Below are 21928 nucleotides of genomic sequence, written 5' to 3' on the forward strand. Positions count from 1 at the left end.
TGATGTGTTTATTTTTTTAAAAAATTCCCCCTGCCTTTGTACTTCACATATTACTAATCTGGTTTATAACATCTCATAACACAAATAAAGCAACAATCAACACGGCAATAAAACAAATACAAAGGTATAACAACCAAGAAAACTAATTCAGATTAAAATGTCTGGGAACGAAACTGAAGAAACTGGCAGGTAATAAACATTATAATCTTCCTATTTTCTTTTTTTAAAAAATGATTGAATAAAGGTCTAAATTTTCAAATGTAGAACAAACAAAAAGGATGGAGATATTTGCAGTGCAATGATATGCATGACTACTCAGAAGTAAATCCATTTGAGTTGAATGGCACTTACTCCCAGGTAAGTGCAACCTGAACATCTCAATACATTTGATTAGTGCCAATTTAAAATAAAGCATTTTCAAAACAATGCATCAATGGTATTTAACACCATGTAGCTTAAGGCATGATTTACTCCAATGCAAGTGATACATGGGAGTGTCCTGTAGATACTATTGTTCCCATGCATATTTTTTGTACATTTTCTGGCACTGCAATCATATTTAGAAAAATTACAAAGGCGTTTTGTCTATAGTCTATCATGTTACTTGATATTATATCCCCTAAAATCATTTTTAGGGCTACCAAAAAGAGGGGAAAAAATTAAAGTGCAAACCTAACTGAAGTATATCACGAAAAGAAGGCCACACAAAGGATACACAACCAACAAGAACAACTTTAATAAGTAAAGCTTACTGAGAACGGAAGCCAAGAAATAACCGGGATAACAGGCAAGCATGGCCTTGGTGTACAAAATGAAGCAGGACAAAGGCTAATAGAGTTTTGCCAAGAGAACACGCTGATCATAGCAAACACTCTTTTCCAACAGCACAAGAGGCGACTCTACACATGGACATCACCAGATGGTCAATATCGAAATCAGATTGATTATGTCCTTTGCAGCCAAAGATGGAGAAGCTCTATACAGTCAGTAAAAACAAGACCTGGAGCTGACTGTGGCTCAGATCATGAGCTTCTTATCGCAAAATTTCGGCTTGAATTGAAGAACGTAGGAAAAACCACTAAACCATTCAGGTATGACCGAAATCATATCCCTTATGAATATGCAGTGGAGGTGAGGAATAGATTTCAGGGATTAAGCCTGATAGACAGAGTGCCTGAGGAACTATGGATGGAGGTCTGTAACATTGTTCAGGAGGCAGCAACTCAATCCATCCCAAAGAAAAAGAAATGCAAGAAAGCCAAGTGGCTGTCTGATGAGGCTTTACAAGTAGCTGAGGAAAGAAGGGAAGCGAAAAGCAAGGGAGAAAGGGGAAGATATATCCAACTGAATACAGATTTCCAGAGAATAGCAAGGAGAGATAAGAAGGCCTTCTTAAATGAACAATGCAAAGAAATCGAGGAAAACAATAGAATGGGAAAGACTAGAGATCTTTTCAAGAAAATCGGAGATCTCAAGGGAACGTTTTGTGCAAAGTTGGGCATGATAAAGGACAAAGAAGGCAGGGACCTAACAGAAGCAGATGAGATTAAGAGGTGGCAAGAATACACAGAAGAACTATACAGGAAAGATCTTAATGTCCCTGACAGCCATGATAGTGCGGTCACTGAACTTGAGCCGGACTTCGTCGAGAGTGAAGACAAGTGGGCCTTAGGAAGCATTACTAACAACAAAGCTAGCGGAGATGACAGTATTCCAGCTGAGCTATTGAAAATCCTAAAGGATGATGCTATTAAAGTGCTGCACTCAATATGCCAACAAATTTGGAACACTCAACAGTGGCCACAAGGCTGGAAAAGGTCAGTTTACATTCCAATTCCAAAGAAGGGCAATGCCAAAGAGGGTTCAACGTACCATACATTTGCGCTCATTTCACATGCCAGCAAGGTTATACTCAAAATCCTACAAGCTAGGCTTCAGCAGTATGTGAACTGAGAACTACTGGAAGTACAAGCTGGGTTTCGAAGAGGCAGAGGAACTAGAGATCAAATTGCCAACCTTCGCTGTATCATGAATAAAGCAAGAGAATGCCAGAAAAACATCTATTTCTGCTTCATTGACTGCGCTAAAGCCTTTGATTGTGTGGATCACAACAAACTGTGGCAAATTCTTAAAAAGATGAGAGTACCAGACCACTTTACCTGTCTCCTGAGAAACCTGTACGAGGGTCAAGAAGCAACAGTAAGAACTGGACATGGAACAATCGATTGGTTCAAAATTGGGAAAGGAGTATAATAAGGCTGTATATTGTCACCCTGCTTATTTAATTTATATGCAGAGTATTTATTTATTTATTTTATTTCATTTCTATACCGCCCAATAGCTGAAGCTCTCTGGGTACATCATGAGAAATGTCGGGCTGGATGAATCACAGGTCGGAATTATGATTGCTGGGAGAATTATCAACAACCTCAGATATGCAGACGATACCACCCTAATGGCAGAAAGCGAAGAGGATCTCAAATGCCTCTTGTTGAGGGTGAAAGAGGAGAGTGCAAAAGCTGGTTTGAAACTCAACGTTAAAAAAACTAAGATCATGGCATCTGGCCCCATCACTTCCTGGCATATAGAAGGGGAAGAAATGGAAGCAGTGACAGATTTTACTTTCTTGGGCTCCAAGATCACCGCAGATGGTGACTGTAGCCAAGAAATTAAAAGACGCTTGCTCCTTAGGAGGAAAGCTATGGCAAACCTATAGCTTACAGCATAGTAAGAAGCAGAGACATCACCTTGCCGAGAAAGGTTCATATAATTAAAACTTTGGTTTTCCAAATAGTAGTGTATGGCTGTGAGAGCTGGACTATAAGGAAAGCTGAGCGCCGAAGAATCGATGCTTTCGAACTTTGGTGCCGGAGAAGACTTTTACGAGTCCCCTGGACTGCAAGGAGGTCAAATCAGTCAATCCTAGGGATGTACGAAAGTTCCTCTATGGATCTCGGGGAGGCCGAATGCCAGCGCATTTGGCCCCCTGAAATCGGTGGCGGAACGGCCCGTCCCCCCCAGAACGAGACTTACCTTGGGTGGATCTTCCTGGCAGCGGTGGCTCCGGTGGCGGCTCCAGTGGCAGTTCGGCTGTGGCGACAGCGGCAGCCGGTCTTCCAACCGGCTGCCGCCAACGCCATTTCCAGGTTAAAAAAAAAAAAATGTGATAGGCTACGTAAAGATTTACGTAGCCTATCACAGCTAGATTTTAGAAAAACACCGTGATAGGCTACGTAAATGTTTAAGTAGCCTATCACGGCTGACTTAAAAAAAAAAACACCAATGTGTGTACACAAATGGCGGCGGCCATGGCCACCACCATTTGCATTCCTTATTTTAGCACATCTTAGTCTATGTAAACATTTATGTAGACTAAGACAGCGAAAATAAGGGGAACGCAAATAGCGTAGATGCCATTTGCATACGCAAATGGCACCGCCGCTATTTGCATACGCGCATTTTTGTTTTTGTTTTTAAATCAGCCATGATAGGGTACGTAAACATTTACGTAGCCTTTCACGGCTGACTGCAGGGATGCAAACGGCAGAAGCTACGGCCGCCGCCATTTGCGTCCCTGCTAGCCAGCGGCCGGATGTCCAGCTGCTGGCAGAGCCGGCCGGCGGCTCCGCAGAATCGCTGTGGAGCACAGCTGGCTGGCCAGGATTCCGGGGGAGAGGAACAGAGCGCCTTCCCCCCCGGCCAGGATTCCGGGGGGATGGACGGAATGCCTCCCCCCCACCATCAACATAATCCACGGAAAGTTAAGTCACTTTCGTACATCCCTCGTCAATCCTAAAGGAAATCAACCCTGACTGCTCATTGGAAGGACAGATACTGAAGCTGAAGCTCAAATATTTTGGCCACCTAATGCGAAGAGAACACTCACTGGAAAAGACCCTGATGCTGAGAAAGATTGAAGGCAAAAGGAGAAGGGGACGGCAGAGGATGAGATGGCTAGATAGCATCACCGATGCAATGAATATGAACTTGAGCACACTCCAGGAGAGAGCGGAGGACAGGAAAGCCTGGTGTGCTACGGTCCATGGGGTCGCGAAGAGTCAGACACAACTTAACGACTGAACAACTGAGAAAGGGCCATGGAACATTCCGCTACAGGGAAGGCTGAACAAGAACCTGAAAGCACAGTACCTGAGAGCTGGTCCAGGCACTTCCTGGTATGCCAAATCAGGAGGGCCAATATGCTACACTAACTCCACCCTCCTATCTTGGATAGCTGTCTGAGGGAGGTTATGCTAAAGCAGGCGTGCCTCTTCACTGGCATGATTCCACCCATGGCAGGACCAAAAACGGCATGCTGGGGGTGGAGTGAAGGCAATTTTAGATTTGCTGGATCCAAGGTCTCCCCATGCCTCCGAAAGGCCCCAGGATTTGGCTTTCAGCCATGTCAGCCTAGAGCTAGGGTTATACATTTATTTCCCCCGCCATTAATTTCAGTGGAAGGAGAATTCTGAAAAAAGATCCACCAGGCTGAAAAGCCCAGTAGAGATACATTTGAATGGTGGTGAAACAGTTGGACTTACAAGGTGGGGGATTGATTTGACACTTCACTCTCTCTCTCTCTCTCTCTCTCTCTCTCCTCTCACTCCAATTAGGATTGCTTTGCCTAAAGATTACAATTAATACTAAATGCATTAGTACTGCTAGAATTTTCATAGCTGTTCATTGGAGAGCTCTACAAATCTCTAAATGTCTTAAAAATGTAGTTTAGATGTAGGTTTTTTTAAAAAATATAACTAGCTAATGTAGTTTTATTAACATAATGCAGTTTGATTAACATTAGCTGATTTTTCAAGGAGTCATTTTATGAATAATGCATATAGATTCATAGGAAGTTGATCTTAGTTTATTAATTCTTGGAAAAATAATTTTCATAATAAAAGGCTGCGTCATTACTGTCAATCTTATTGAGATAGACATCAGCCTCTGAACTCAGAGGCTGATGCCTATCCAATGCAGGACAGACGGAGTACAGACGGGATCCTCTCCTCTGTGCTCTAGCTGCCCTGCATTTGTGGCTAGATGTGCATTTTCATGCGTCTAGCTGCAGCTTCAGGGAGGGGGAGGGAAGGGGCCAGGAGACCTGATGGGAAGCTGTCCAAAGCGGCTTCCGTGGTCTCCTCCACTCCTTGTGACTGCTGCCTTTTCTCCCTCTCTGCACTCCATTTATGAATGTGGAGATGGTGGCAGCATGGAAAGAACTGTGCTGGCTATGAGGGGGCAGAGGAGGGGTGGGGAACATGGTTTCAGGAAAATGAGGTCAGAAGACCTCGGTTCCCAGAAACTGAAAAATCCTATGGCTGTCTAGACTCTATCTAGTGGCCGTAGGATTGCTCTCTAAGAGTTATTTCCTGTATTATTATTATTATCATCATCATCCTCATCATTATTTAGGGATGGTGGAGAAATCCGCCATGGACTCCAATGAGGCCGGATTCTTTGGAATCCGCCCACCCGGAGTCCATGGTGGAATGGACTCCTCTCCCCTCCCCCCCCTACTAAATTCCCCCCAGACAGACCCTACCTACTGCTGGCCGCTCTGGGTCCATCCACTGCCATTTGTCCACTGCCCCAGACTGCCATTTGCGTAGGGGTGAACGAAAGTCACTTACCTTTTCTCGCAGCTTTTTCGCGGTGGGGGGGAGCGCTTCGCTGCTCCCCCTGCGAAGTTCAGGCCGGGGGGGGAGGCTTCCCGCCTCGCCCGGCCGAAATTCAGGCCGGGGGGGAGGCTTCCCGCCTCGCCCGGCCGAAATTCAGGCCGGGGAGGAGGCTTCCCGCCTCGCCCGGCCGCGAACACGAAAGTAAAAAAAAAACAAAACACGTCCCCTGATAGGCTACGTGACGATTCACGTAGCCTATCACGGCTAGATCTGGAAAGTCAGCCGTGATAGGCTACGTGAATCGTCACGTAGCCTATCACGGGTGACTTTAAAAAAAAAAAAAAAAAGCGCGTACGCGAATGGCGGCCCCCATAGGGAGCTGCCATTCGCGTTCCTTATTTGGTCGCTGTAGTCTACATCAATGGTTACGTAGACTACGGCGAAAATAAGGGCAACGCAAATAGCGTTGCCCTTATTCTCGCCGTAGTCTATGTAAACATTGACGTAGACTTCAGCGACCAAATAAGGAAGGGGAATGGCGGCTCCCTATGGGGGCCGCCATTATCTGTACACCGAATGGCGGCTCCCTATGGGGGCCGCCATTCGCGTACGCGCTTTTTTTTTTTAAAGTCACCCGTGATAGGCTACGTGACGATTTACGTAGCCTATCACGGCTGACTTTGCAAATCTTGCCGTGATAGGCTACGTGAATCGTCACATAGCCTATCAGGGGACGTTTTGTTTTTTTCTTTCATTGCAATGGCGGTGGCGGCAGCCGGTCGAAAGACCGGCTGCCGCTCCCGCCCCGCTCTAACACCGGACGAACCGCCAGCCGGACCCGCCGCCGGGAGGGACATTCAGGGAAGGTAAGTCCCGTCCCGGGGGGGGCGGGGGGCGGGGGGGGCGGAGGATTTCTCCCCGAAACTTGATCGGGGGGCCGAACACGTTGGCGCTCGGCCCCCCGAAGTTTCGGGGAGAAATTCTCCACCATCCCTACATTTGCGTTCCTGCGTTAGCTGTGCTAGGCTACGTATATATTTACATAGCCTATCACAAAAAGAGCGAGTCCGCAGAGCCGCTGGTTGGCTCCGTTCTGCAAGTGATACGACTGCCATTTTGGTCCATATCACTGTCTCAGTTGAAAAAGGAAGTCATCCAGACACAAATGGCTTCTGCTACGCCATTTGCGTCCCCGTTTCTTCTCGCGATAGGCTACACATCTTTATTTACATAGATATTTACGGAGCCTATCGCGTGAAAAAAAACAGGGACGCAAATGGTGTCCACTATGCCATTTGCATCCCTGTTTTTTCACGTTTTAGGCTACATTAGTATCAACGTAAATAAAGATGCATAGCCTATCGTGAGAAGAAATGGGGGCATCTGGATCACTTCCTGGTTCCACAGAATGGGATCCACTGGGAGGGGAGATTTGGCCAGTTGCATCTGGGGTGGCAGGGGTAAGTACATTTGTTCCGCCACAGACTCCAGAGGGGGGGCAGATTCACTGGAATTCGGCCTCATTTGAGTCTGTGGTGGATTTCGCAGCCATCCCTATAAGTAATATTGAATGCTTTCTGGATAATAAAAAAGTCTTCAGACTGTGAAGGGAGTCCATCAAAGATAGAGCTAGACTATTTTTTTTATTCTATTACAGTGTGTGTGTGTGTGTGTGTGTGTGATCTAAACTTGGCTCTTCTTGTAGTTAAGGATACTTATTATTAAGACTAAATGACATTGAATCCTTGCCAGAAAAGTCTTCACACAGTGAAGGAACTCCATCAGAAACAGAGGAAGACTGGCCTACCAAGGACAGGAGTTGCATTGCCTATTTGTGGCCATAGAGAAGGCCCAACACAAATGAGATGCTCTATTTCATGCATAAGTAAGAAAAAAAAAATTGATTCAGGTTTGTATTTATTAGTGCAGCAATAGAGCATCTCTGCAATTCTAAGGGCAACTTCCACACAAACATATCATGTACTGTTTCAAATAGTCCAAGTGCTTAATTTACGAGCACATGAAAAAGCAAACACAAGGGGATGCAGGGCAGTGGGGAGGTCTGGGTTCTGTCAAACCCCGTGGCAATGCCTATAAGTGTCCACAATGTTTTATGTAGATAAACAAAACATCAGAGACACTCAATGTATATTTCCACTTTCACAGTCCTTGAAATGAAATAAGAAGGTCTTTAAAACGTCTGAAGGTTCAAAGGGATATTGTGTTACATTGCATGGAAGTAAGGTCACGGGTATTATGGAACACAAATAATAACTTATTTTTTCCCTTATTTTCGCCGTAGTCTACGTAAATCTTTACGTAGACTAGACGTGCCAAAATAAGCAATGCAAATGGAGGCGCCCCATGGGTGCCGCCATTTGCGTATGTGCATTTTTTTTTTCAAAGTCACCCGTGATAGGCTACGTGGTGATTTACGTAGCCTATCACGCCTGACTTTGGAAATCTAGCCGTGATAGGCTACGTAAATTGTTACGTAGCCTATCACGGCTGACTTTGGAAATCTAGTTCTTTCAGTTTCTAGGGCTTTGTTTCCAGTCCCCTGATCATCTTCGTTGCCCTCCTCTGAACCCTCTCTAGCTTGTCTGCATCCTTCTTAAAGTGCAGTGCCCAGAACTGGACACAGTACTCCAGATGAGGCCTAACCAGTGCTGAGTAGAGGGGAACGAGGACTTCCTGGGATTTGGAAGCTATGCTTCTGTTAATGCAGCCCCAAATAGCATTGGCCTTCTTTGCAGCCACATCACATTGTTGGCTCATATTCAGCTTGTGATCGACAACAATGCCAAGATCCTTCTCGCTTGTAGTGTTGTTGAGCCATGTATCTCCCATCTTGTAACTGTGCATTTGGCTTCTTTTTCCTAGGTGCAGAACTTGGCATTTATCCCTATTAAATTTCATTCTGTTGTTTTCTGCCCAGTCCTGCAGTCTATCAAGATCACTTTGAATTTTGTTTATGTCTTCCAGTTCCAAAGTATTAGCTATCCTGCCCAATTTTGTGTCATCTGCAAATTTCCGCACTTCATAAAGTGCTTACTCTAATAGGGCTTATTGAGATCATGAAGTGCAGGAAGCCTAGGAGACTGCAGTGTAATGGAGAGATGTATAATAGAAAGAAAGAAAAACACAGTGCACAATGATTAAGTATGGTGAAAAACACCACCAAAAGAAATCCAAAATTAAATAGGGCTGTACGAAAGCCACTTACCTTTTCAAAGGATGACATTCGCGATTGGGGGGAGGCGCTCCATCCCTCCCCCTGAAAGTCTCCCTGGCCAGCTCCACTCCACAGCAACTCCGCGGAGCCGCCGGCCAGGACTGCCCGCAGCCGGACATTCGGCCACTGGGCAGCCTGCACAGGGACGCAAATGGCGGCTGCTGTAGCTGCCGCCATTTGCATCCCTGTATTTTGCCATGATAGGCTATGTAAATATTTACATAGCCTATCACGGCAAAAAAACCAAACAAACAGCAAACACAAATGGCGGCGGCTACGGCGGCTGCCATTTGCGTTCCCTTTTTTTCGCCGTGATAGGCTACGTAAATATTTACGTAGCCTATCACGGCAAAAGACAGGGGTGCAAATGGCGGCCACTTACGTAGCCCATCACAGCTAAATACTTATGTAGTGAAAAAAAAGGGAAGGCAAATGGCGGCCGCTGTAGCTGCCACCATTTGCGTTCCCTTTTTTTTTCTGTGATAGGCTACGTAAATACTTACGAAGCCTATCACGGCCTCCACAAGGACGCAAATGGCGTCCCTGCATTAGCTGTGATAGGCTACATAAGTATTTACGTAGCCTATCACAGCTATAATGAAGAAGCGAATGGTGGCTGCAGACGAATGGCAGCAGGTAAGAGCTCCATTTCGTGTGCCTTTCGTGGGGTGGGGGGGTGGGGGGCTTCGTTCTGCCACGGATTTCGGGGGGCTGAATGCGCTGGCCTTCGGCCTCACTGAGTTCCGTGGCGGAATTCTCGGACATCCCTAAAATTAAATGCCTGAAGAATGAGGCAGAAAAATGGGAACTTCCAGTCGGAGCCATGTCATCCTGGCAGTGACTTGCGGAGCTCCGCAGGTTGCTTATCTCAAACAGCTATGAAAAGGTTGAGAAACCTTTTTAACTTCCCCTGGAATTAAAAGGAGAAGCTTACAGTACCATCCAGATGAAAACTTGGAAGAACAGCTGCTTCTGCGGAGGAGCAGAGGGACGGGAATCTAAGGTTAGTTGCTGGAGTATCATCTACTGAACGCTGTCTGAAACTCCTAAGCAATTAGAAGACATAAGGACAGATGGCTCCAAATAGAATTTCTGAATTTAAATTACCAGCAATATCTGAGGACTTGTAAGTTGTAATTAAATCTGCTTAAGTGTTTGTTTTTCTGTTTCTGCAATCATACTTGCTTGTTGTGCTTTTGAAAGGGGAGGATGGCAGTAACAAAGGGAAAAAAGAAAGGCTTGGGAATGCCACCTACCCCCCCGATTGCTCCCCCAGCAAAGGTTTCTAGAAATGCCAGAGATGAAGTGGAGTTGCTTGCTTTGATAAAAACTATGTCTTCTCAGCTATCAGTGCAGTCAAAGAAGCTTGAAACAATTTAGGGCTCAATCATTGCCCTTCAAGGGGCTGTGGACTTAATTAATATCTCTTTTCAAAAGATGGAATTGAAGGTTAATGCTCTTGAAGATCGAGTTACTGCTCATGAAACTGCTATGGAAGCTTCTCATAATATTTTGTCTGCTCAAATTTCTCAACTGGAGGCCTTCACACGTAGAGCGAATCTTCGTATCCTTGGTATGAAAAATGTGGCTACTGGTATAGGTTTGGCTGAATTTATGGATAAACTTTTGGATGAACAATTGGTTTTACCATCTGATTTTCTACTTGATATTGAGCATGCATATCGTGTTCCTGGTTCAATACATGGCACTAAAGGGACTTTTGGGACTGTTATTGTTCAATTTTCACAAGTCTCTCCAAAAACGTTTCTTATGTGTCTGGCAAGAGAACGAGGTGAGCTTCAGTGGGGACCAGCAAATGACACGATTATGCACTTCCCTGATTATACTAAAGAAATCGCTGACAGAAGAAGGCAATTTATCAAGGTGAGAAGTTTGGCAAAGCAAAGTAACCTGCAATATCATACTGAATATCTGGCTACATTTTGCATTCTTTCTGAAGGTCAGATGAAAAGCTTTTTAAAACCTGATGCTGCAGAGACATTCCTTAGTGGTATTAGAATTAAAGCAAGGGAACCAACTCTCTCAGCCTCCAGAGTTGGAATTTAGCCATCTTTACTGTTCTTTTGAAGCACTGCTTGGGTTATAGTGGATAAGATGTCTAGGCAGTATGCCAGAGCAAATGTTTGCATATTTCTGTTTTCTTTCTCCTTTTTTATGTTATATAGTAATAAAATGCCTGTTTGTGTGTATATGTGTGTGTACACATATAAATATATTTTTAGATATGATCTTACTTAAAATATACAAATGGTTTGCTTTTGTTTTTTGTTTTTTATCTTTTTCTTAAACTTCTTTTTCTTTTTCTTCTTCTTCTTCTTAACATCATTATGGGATTATGATTATTACTATTCCTTGCTGGCGAAACCTTTAATGTTTATTAATATACATTAATTGAATGGTAATATATGGCCAATGGAAATGGATAGTTTGCTCCTGTTCCTTTGCTATAAGCCTGAGGTTCTACACTGAAAGATAAGGTTCACCATTTGTGGTGCAGGAGACTGAAGATTTAATAATACCTGCAATGTTTGGAAGAGTGCTGTATAGATATAATCTGTAACTGGATTTATAGTTGGATTTTTTTTTTTTGCTTTTATTGAGGTTTAGATATAATCCTTCCCCCCGCTTCTTTTGCTATCCTCCCTTTTTCTTCCTCAGAATACTGTAATGTTGGAAACTGAAGATTTTGATTATGTTGTTGGTATTGTTTATTTCATTTATAAAAATAAAATAAAAATAGATTAAAGAAAAAGAATGAGGCAGAAAAATGGAGGACCCTTTCATGGGAAAGAATGTTTTCAAGAAATTGGAGGTCAGATTTGGGCACAGCACTAGCACTCTTCTTGGCACACCTCTTCCCTGGAGCTGTAAGCAACACTGCCCCCTCACACCTGCAACAGGGCTTTCAGGGAACAAGTGGTATGACCACATTGAGAACTTTCTCCACATTTTCTTCTCCATTTTTTGGTAGTGGCTGCTAGGGATGGTGGAGAAATCCACTGCGGACCACAGTGAGGAATCCAGCCTCTGGAGTCCGCAGCAGAGTGGCACCACTCACCTCCACCTCCCTCCGGAATCCTATGCAGTGACTTCCGCGGAGCCGCAGGCTGGCTCCGTATCTGTGGCCTGGCGAATGGATACAGTTGCAAGTGGCATAGTGGATGCCACTTGCAGCTGTATCCATTCGCCAGGACAGCGATACGGAGCCGGCTGCTGGCCTGTGGCTCCACGGAATCGCCGCAGAGAAGAGCTGGCTCACAAGGATTCCCCATGGACTGGCAGGTAGGGAATCCGCCCATCCCTAGTGGCTGCATTCCCCCCACCCCCAATGCCCTGGAAAGATGTTAGGTATGGGGTATTGTGGAAGATGCAAAATGGGGGCCAGGCTGCCAATACAGTTGAAGCTGTTGCCACTTGTGGTGGCAGTGCAAAAAACCCCCAAACACCTGAGAAACACCTGAGAAAGGAAGGAAGGAAGGAAGGAAGGAAGGAAGGAAGGAAGGAGTTGTGCTACAACTCTTGCCAGTGGTGAACCCTACATGTGACAAATAGTTGGAAAATTTCTCCTCCCCCTGGAGAAATTCGGTGAAATTCCCCCCCCCCCAATTCTATGCCCATAAATAGGGTGGAGAATTTTAAGATGCTATTTCCACACAGGTCTAGTTTGGTTATCCTTTGTTCCTTCCTACCTTAGCATCAGAGGAAAATATATGGTCAGTGTGGAGGTCTTTTCTATCTTATCTGCCAGCACTGGGCTACTGGGTTGCATGTTTTTGCCAAAATGTTTCATCATGCTGTTGAGGCCTGAAATGAACAACAGGGAACAGCTAATAAGAAGAAAAGAGTGAAGAATTTTAAATATAGGCATAAGATTGTAATCTAGAGTAGAGATGTGTTTGTTTGCATGTTGCAAAACTCAAGTGGAAAACTGAGTCATGATTCATCTAGTAGCCTTTGCTTGCAGCTCATCCTGTGGGGTGTCTCCATGAGTGTTTTACTTTGAGCTGGCGGCGTTTTGTTTTTGTTTACATTACGTCATGGCCATCCAGCAGCTACCTTGGAGCTCATCAGGGAAAAAACGGATTTCCTGAGACTGCTTGAAGTGTGATTCTTTTCCTCAAGTCAGATTCTCCCCTGTATATTTGCTGTGTGTGCCCCAACGCCCGCACTTACTTCAGGTGTGCTAGCCCTTCCCAGGGGTGTGCCTTTCACCATGACCCCAGTCAAGGGGTGTTCCCTGTGCATTTCCCATCCCTGCACAAACCAATCAGTGTCTACTCAGAAGTGACTCCCATTGTGCTCAATGAGGCTTGTGCCCTGAATGCCCACATCAGAATTTACAGAGATCCCCCTCAATTGAAATGGCACAGTTTAAAGCACAGATGCCCTAAATGCTGCTGTACAACGCGATTGAGAGGCTCCAATTCTCCTTTGTTTGGTTTATTGCCTTAGGAAGTAATTACTTCACACCTTTGCTATACAGATCCTGAGCAGCATTGGGTTAGAAATGGGGCTGGTTTCACATCCCTGTGCCCCCCCTTTCCCAGCACAAGCATATGTGTGTCTACTCACAAGTAACTCCCATTGTGCTCAATGAGGCTTGCTCCTGAAATGCAGGTGAATCTGGAGCTTCAGGGAAAAGGAGAGAGGGGGAAGAGGGGCGGAGCCTCCTTATTGGTTGAATATCCCCTGCCAGTCAGATGATGGTCACTCCAGCCCCCACCCCCACCCGGAAGTATGTTCTGTGAAGTGATTCTTACTGGTGCAGAGCACTTGCTCGTGGAGCCCTGCATGGATCAAAGTGCAGCAAAGCTGATTCCTTTTTTTAAAAAAATCCGGTATTCCATTTGCTGCTCCTTCCATTGTCATGGACCAGGACTCTGGAATCCAGAAACTGCTTTTAATTTTGGAAGAGTTTGGAATTCTTCTTTTGTGGTAGTTCCTCATCAGGAGACTCTCAGGGCAAACTGTTGAACAATCCCTCTGATTAGGATCACCCCAAAATTATTTATTTATTTATTTAAAAATTGCAGCCACAGTAGGGTGAGGGTCAAATTTGAACGATGTCAATTGAGAGGTTTGGGCTATTCCCCCCCCCCCGGCACCATTTCTCCAGGTAATATTACTGCCGCTCACAACATTGTGTGGATAGGGGGACATTTTATTAGTAAAGGTAAAGGTGTCCCCAATCAGTTTATTAGGGAAGAGTTAAACCCTCCACCAGCATTGCATACCCAACCTTATTTAGTCCCTCCCACCAAAACCTCTGTTGTTCTGCTGACCTTTTAATAGTTAATGCTGTTCACTGTTTTTATCATCAATCCCTGCTTTTACAATAAAGCTTGGGTTTTGTATTTTATGTATTTTAAACTTTGTATTTTGTTGTTGTTGAACATCACCTCAAGCACTCATTGAGTGGGTGTGGGTGTGATCCTGCCCCTAACTAACTAAATAAATAAATACTGTGGGCTTAAAGCACACACACACACATTCTAGATGTCTCATGTCATATTCAGCTGTACCCTTCATTTAAAACAACAACAACAACAACAACATATAATTTTTCTCTTTCTCCTTTTGTTCACTCATTCACATACACACAAGCCCTGTATAGATTATTTTAATTCTGGACATTATCCGACAGATGCGTGGATTAATCAGTCTTATCACACCAACACCAATTCAGGATTTGTCTGAATCCGATGCACACTTTTAGTTTGTATGCTCTGAATCTTTCCCCAAGCTTCTCTTTCAGGAGCTCTTCCTAAAATACAGAAACCACTTGTACATTTCTGAAGAGCTTAGAATTCTTCTCTAGAGGTAGTTGCTGATAAGGAACTCATTCCTGATAAGGCTATTTTGTTCCAGCATTAGGTGGGCCTTCTCCGTGGTGGCACCTCAGCTTTTGAATGCCTTCCCCCAAGAGATACACCTGGCACCAACTTCATTGACCTTTTGGTGCAAGTGTAAGACCTATCTGTTTACCTGGGCATTTATGGGTAGTTAGTTGCTGCTGCAATGACTCTGTCTGCTTATTATTTATTGTTTTACTAGATGTTTATGTATTGTATTTTATTGTTGCTTGCTTTAACATTGTTGTTACTCACTCTGGAATTTTATAAAGGGCAGGATAGAAATAGAACTAGATAAAATAATTAACAAATAATAACACCCCATCTATTTGAACAGCCAGCATCCAGTCTATTACCACATTCAGGAACTGATTTAGTGCCATCACCACCTCAACCTAAACTGGCTGAAAATGAAAAAAAGAAGGAAAAAGAAGAAGCCTTATTCGGCCATTAGTCTATTCATGTTGAAAAAATGCATGAAGCTGGAGTAGGACTGAATGTGGCAGCCGGTCCATCTACATTTTCATCTCCTCAGGCTCCACTACCAAAAACATGAAGATCTGCAGAGAACTTCTAAGTATGTTCCACTGCATACTCTTAGAATTCTTCCCATAATTGGAACTCTGATTGCACAGGGTTCCAAACTGTGGGGAGAGTTCTAAGCACATTCCAAGGATCACATTTAAAATGTCCCTTCAGGACTTCACACTAAATGCATGAAGGTCGGAAGTGAAACTAATAGAGATGGAGATGTTGGGGCTGGTGTGCACAACCCTGCTATCCCTCCATGAGCTCTTTGAATGAAAACAGAGCTGAGTAGGGCTGGAGTTAGGTTTCATCTGTATATTGATGCCACCTCACCTGAAACCTCCACATGACCTTACTCAGCAGTTTCATGTATATGTTAAAAAGCAAGGGGGACAAAATAGAACCTGAGTGACCTCATAGCATACATGGAAGGGAGTTGAGCAGTCATGCCCTAGTGCCAGGATAGACAAGTGTATCAAAGTTTCTCAATTTTCCATCTTAAGTTCGATTCATTCTGAACCTTGATTTTTTTTTAAAAAAAGTTCTCATGAAAATTCATATGCATTTTGTGTGAGTTTTCCTAATATATGCATTTCTATATACAATTTTGCCTAATATACACTTTTTTGCAAGCCGTCTTCTTAATATAATGCATTCTGAACATTGCTTTCATTAATGTAGAGATTTTGGTGTGCACTTTCTCCTAAGATACACATTAATGTATGCATTTTTTAAATTCTCCATTTTCAGAAAATTTCAGAGAAGTGTGAATTTGGAATGGAAAATGAATTTCAGTTCACGTAATTGGTTCAAAAGCACAAAAATTGGAACATTCACATTAAAATGTGAACCAAACAAATTTCTCTCTGATTCCTAAAGGTCCCCTCCTATCTTGCTGGGCCCTTAGCCATCATTTTAAATTTCCCACAATCCCCAAGGTGTCCAATGTAGTGTTGCTCTAGGATATTGTGGGAAATTAAAATGTTGGGAAGTTACCAGACTAGGCCACCCACCATGAGAGACCCAGAGCCTGTGTCAGCAGTGGGCCCTCTTGTGGCATTTGGGCCTAATATTCTCTTGATCCAGTAGCAGCAGCACCTACTGATTCCCTGGACTATTTTCTTTTGGGTTTAGTCCCAGTGGCAAAGCAGGGAGGCCGATAAAGATATGAATCACAGCACAATTTGGAGATATGGGAGGAGAATTCTAGGCTTAAGTCTCTTCCCAAGGATTACATCTGTCAAGATCATTTTGTCAGGAAGGCCAGTTCTACCAACAAACGTACTGACTTCTTGTCTAGTTCAAGACCACTGTCTATTATTTCTACCGCCTTTGTCTTGCTGTGGGTCATTCAACACAAGTGTCTGTTTCTGTCTCGCTAGCTAAGCAGGAGAGAAAACGTTTGTTCAGATGTGACAAACATGTTTGTTTCAACAAACCCCCAGATTCATGCTGGTGTTTCCTTCCTCCTTAATTATGTAAAATGTGGCAATTAATTGTACTTGACCAACCCCGCTGTGGAGTTTCAGTGGCCAACATTAAAAACTAAGAGCGAAGACTGAGGGATGAATAGACACAGGTCCTCCAGTGTGATCTCTAATCGCTTATATCAAATACTCTTGAGATTCAAGCCTGCAAGCTGTTTTAATCACAGAGATTGAAATGACAGTGCTGTAAAAGAATATTTGGAATGTGCATATAGGGGGAAGAGTTGCCCTTGTACTGGTATTTGGGATGGTGGTTTCAGTGGTCTTGCTGCTGGCATGGCTTCTTCACAAGGCATGCAAGCCTCACATTGTGAAATGTAGGGTCCATGATCCACATCCTCCAAATCACATGTATCATAAGTCAGGGGACTTCATCATTGGTGCAATTGCATCTCACGGTGGCTTTATGCACAATGTAATAACTTTCACTGAAGAACCACCAGCGGCATTGCACGAAGAGCTCATGTAAGGACTTGGGTTATTTGTTATTAGGTTATTTGTTATAATGTGTTATAATTTGCATTATTTGTTCTTATTAGGTTATTTGTTTTTACTGCCATGTGTTTTGTCATTCAAAGGAGCTGACCTAGAGCTACAGCCTCATGACAGCAGCTTATTGGCTTTGTCTGTAGATAATATGAATAAATTACGGCGATGCTGCAGAAAAGAAGCTTTCTCCAAAGGACAAAAAATACCGTATTAGATACAGTGAGGATGCAATCCTATGCATGTTTGGAGAGAACAAAGTCCTACAACTCCCAGTGTGCCCCTTTAGGCTGAAATCCTATACACTCTTACTAGGGAGTAAGTTCTGCTGAACTCAGAAGGGCTTAATTCTGAGTTGACATGCAGAGGATTCCATTGTTAAACAACCTACTTTAATTCTTTTAACTACATTTTGTTGTCAATTCTTTCCAGTTCTTTGATGTTCTGTATCACATCAAGTTCCTTGGTGATTTCTCTGCCTCACTTTCTGCCTTACCTTCTGCCTGTGTTCCTGTAACTCTCATTTCTTTGTTCAACATTTTTTTTTGTTTTATGGTAAATACGTAATACTGGTTAGGGCTGGACCAATCTGTCAATTATGGTATATCTCATTTTCTCCTTTTCCCATTGCAGGTACATTCTTTCTCGCTTCTACATCAGTTTGTACCATTAAAAAAAAGTTCACACAAACATATGTATGCGTGTTCCTATCGTATGCATTTCTTTGTACACACAGTTCCTTAATATACACATTTTTTGCAATCAGTTTTCCTTAATATAATGCTGTTGCATGCACTTGTCACTACACATGTTTGTGCATTTTTGTGTGTTTCCCTAACATATGCATGTTTTGTACACACTTTCCCCTAATATACACATTATTGTTTGGAAAACTGCATTACAGAGAAGTGACGACACTGAAAGTAAACTGCATTCTGATTCATATATTGATAAGGGAAATGCAAACTCACCAAGTTCTTATTGAAAGGTGAAGCAAATAAAATTCTCCCCCATCGGTAATATTTGTTATGTATAGCACATACAGTTGTAGTTATAATTCCAAATATTTAAACAATCTTCTCTGTATTTTTTCATGGTCCATATTTAAGGCTTACCAAAGAGTAGTACATATGTTCAGGACCAATCCCTCCAAAGCCTAGAGAGTCACACATCAGCCCCTTTGAATTCCCTCAGTCTTGCTTACCAACAGTCTTTTAGCTTTCCTCAAATTCCCTTGAAATAACTATATAAAGTTGCCTTGTACTGCATCAGATCACTGGTCAATCTATTCCTACTAATTCAATATAGTCTCTTTTTACCTTTAATTTTTATTTTAATTGTTTTTCATGGATTTTGTAGACTGTCCTGTGGTTTGGTAATGAAGGGCAGTATAAAAATATTTTAAATAAAATAAATAATACCAGCAGCAGTTCCCCATCTTCTGAGACAAGTATTTTCCAGTCCTGCTACACAATATTCTTTTTTAACTTGAGATGCAGGGTGAGACTCTAGGGTGATCTGTAAACAAAGCATTCCATTCCATTCCCTTCCATTAGTCATGGTCCGTCACCATCTATAGCCCCTCCAGTTTCAGATTAGATTCTATTTGGCAATACTTGAGGGCAACTTGAAGGTATGTACCCACCACCCATGATCTCCAAATGAGTCTTGCTAAACTTTCCAGTTATGTACCGGGACTTCTAAATTCCTTCCTTTAAAAATCAGTTTCTGGACGTTTTTGGATAATATTGGCTAACATCACCAAGGCCCATCTTCTTCATAATCCTCAGATACCATTCTTTCTGATATTTCTGTGTTTTTGCTTCATATCAAGTTGAGTTTACCTTATTTTTTTTCAATCTGAGGTACTTTGCAGGAATCTTCCCACTCATGACTGCTGTATGCTTTATGTGTTACCGAGTCTTGCTATTAAAAGAAACCATATCCTGTTTGCTCTCTTTGATTTCATTTTCTCGTACAACTCTGATTCAAAGGAAAAATCTTCATACAGCAGTAGATCATAAAGTAGGTCATTCTATACTGCAGAATGAGAATTTATTGGAATGCTTGTCTCTTTGTATGACATAGACTCATATGAGCAAATCTTCTCTAAATCATAATTTTTATTGTTCATATCAAAGGCCATGACAAATAAAAATGGCAACAGATCTATGTAATAATATAAAGTAAAAATTGATACCATGCCATTTTCTCTATATAGGTACCTTATCATGAAAAGCTATTGGGCAGTATCCTACAGTGCCCTGTGCTAGCAGAATGGACCACTAGCACAAGAAGAACTAGTGGTTCCAGAAACAACAGGAAATGAGTGGCAACACTCATTTCTGGAAGGGGGCAGGTCAGTGGATCACACAGAAGGGAGCGATGCTGACCTGCCCCATTCTGGACTTGAGTGTTTCCACTAATATCTGGGGTTATTTCAGGAAACACTTGTTCCTGTTGTGCTTGTGGTCAGTTCCACTCATGCAACAGAACTAGCAGAGGTACAACGACAATATAGGATATTGCTCACAGAGTGCTGTGTTCTGAAAGTAAACACTGATATTGTTCAATTCCACTATGAGGGGATATGTCACCTTAAGTAAAAGATTGCCTCAAGAAAAGTAGTATATGAATACAGAAATAAACACCAATCATAAAGTAGGTGCAGAGCACAGTAACATTGTTTCTTTTTTAAAAATGTGAAATATCCTTCTGATATTGAATGCAATTCTCATTCTAGTGTAGTGCCTAAGAATTACCAGCACATCCTGGCCTTGGAATTTGCAGTGAAGGAGATCAATGAAAACTCACAGATCTTACCCAATGTCACCTTGGGTTTCCACATCTTTGACAGTTATTTTAGTGCACAGCAGACCTCTTATGCCACAATGCTCCTAATAAACACACTGGAGATGTTTGTTCCCAACTACATATGTGACTTCCAGAATAATCTGACAGCAGTGATCGGGGGACTGGACTCCCAAATCTCTGTGGATATGGCAAATATCTTGGATACCTATAAGATTCCACAGGTTGGGTATACGGGTCTCTGTGTATGTGAGATGTATGGACATTTGGTACTTCTTTCGTGCTACTTTGGTTTGAGACCAAAATGGGTGCATTGCAAATAATTATAGAGACCGATAATGTTTATTTATTCTTATTTATATTAATAATTTACTGTGATCAATAGACCGGAATTAAAAGCACTCCAAAACATATTTATGAAAGAAAATATAACAATGTAAATGACATCAACAGAAACATACAATTGTAAAAAAAAAACCCAGATACCCTAAAGTCACCCTCCAGAAACAACCTTCTAACACCAGAGAGTTAGTTGCTTCCTTGTCCTCATTGCCACTGGGAAAAATTGGCCTCAACTCATGATACTGATGGGATTTTTCTGACAGCAGATATGGAACATAACATTGAGCTGATCTACCTGGTAAAGTAACCAATAAAGACACAATCATTTGCTGCCTAGCACACATGTAAGAATTACAAAACAAGGGAACACATAACATCAATTTAACCTGCAGGTTATTACATAAATAAACCCTCAAGGATAGGGAAGCACTACCTCAAAGCATTTCAGAGAGTAGCATATTAAATCAAGCCAAAGTGAAAGTCCTCCAAACCTTTAGCTACATGCAAATTACTCAAATAAGGGCTCTGTTAACTACAAACCCTCAGATCTGGTATCTCCTCCAAATGGATGCCAAGATTTTGCTTCGTTTTGTGCCACAAACCCTGAATTTTGTGCCACCACCCACAAGTGAGTAATGATTAGTGTTGTGCTAAATATTTTGATTTTTCCATTTTCAGCAATGCATGAGTGGGTTGGGGCAAAATGAAAACTTTCCCGAAAGAGGCTGGGGAGGTGAGAATTTCAAATTTTCACAAGAAAATTTTCAAATTAATTTTTGTGAACCGCCCAGAGAGCTTCGGCTATTGGGCGGTATAGAAATAAATAAATAAATAAATAAATAAACAAACAAATAAATAAATAATTTTCTCCTTGGGGTGGAGGACAGGGTTCCACTTATCTTTTCTAAGTGTCGTGGTGGCTGAGGAATCTTCTTCCTATTTTCATTTTATTTTACTTTTACTAAATGTCCCCTGCACTTGCAGCAGCCCAGAACTCTTTACAGCGAGGCTTCTCCAGCCCAACAGCTCTTCTTGAACACCCATGAGATTACATGACCTCACCCTCTCTCATAGGCATTCAAAAAGTGCTCCCGGGCTGCAGAAACCTCCCTGCAAAGAAAGAAGAAAAGAGGCTTTTAGAGCTTTCGAAAAACTGTTCTTGCTTGCAGCAGCACAGAGCTCTTTGCAGAGAGGCTTTTTGCAGAAAGGCATTCAGGAACTTCTGCTGGGCTGTAAGCCTCTCTTCACAGAGTTCTGCCCTTCTGCAAGTTTTTATAAAGTTCTAAAAGCTCCATTTCTAAAGGAAATCAACCCTGACTGCTCATTGGAAGGACAGATACTGAAGCTGAAGCTCAAATATTTTGGCCACCTAATGGGAAGAGAAAACTCTCTGGAAAATACCCTGATGCTGGGAAAGACTGAAGGCAAAAGGAGAAGGGGACGGCAGAGGATGAGATGGCTAGTTAGCATCACCGATGCAATGAATATGAACTTGAGCACACTCTAGGAGAGAGCGGAGGACAGGAAGGCCTGGTCCATTGGGTCATG

The 21928-nt window shown here is 42.7% G+C and overlaps 1 protein-coding gene across 1 annotated transcript in view; it reads left to right on the plus strand.

The window, feature by feature from the left end:
* LOC146341889 (vomeronasal type-2 receptor 26-like) overlaps positions 1-21928 on the plus strand; it is a 32211-nt gene that overhangs the window by 3330 nt on the left and 6953 nt on the right. The window contains exon 2 of the mRNA XM_084807729.1: positions 19971-20267. Coding sequence (XP_084663855.1) covers positions 19971-20267 — 297 coding nt within the window. The remainder of the gene's footprint in view (positions 1-19970; positions 20268-21928) is intronic.

This window comes from Heloderma suspectum, chromosome 6 (assembly GCF_057233095.1).
Source record: "Heloderma suspectum isolate Gila_16-S chromosome 6, 16-S_ref, whole genome shotgun sequence".
NCBI classification, from domain to species: Eukaryota; Metazoa; Chordata; class Lepidosauria; order Squamata; family Helodermatidae; genus Heloderma; species Heloderma suspectum.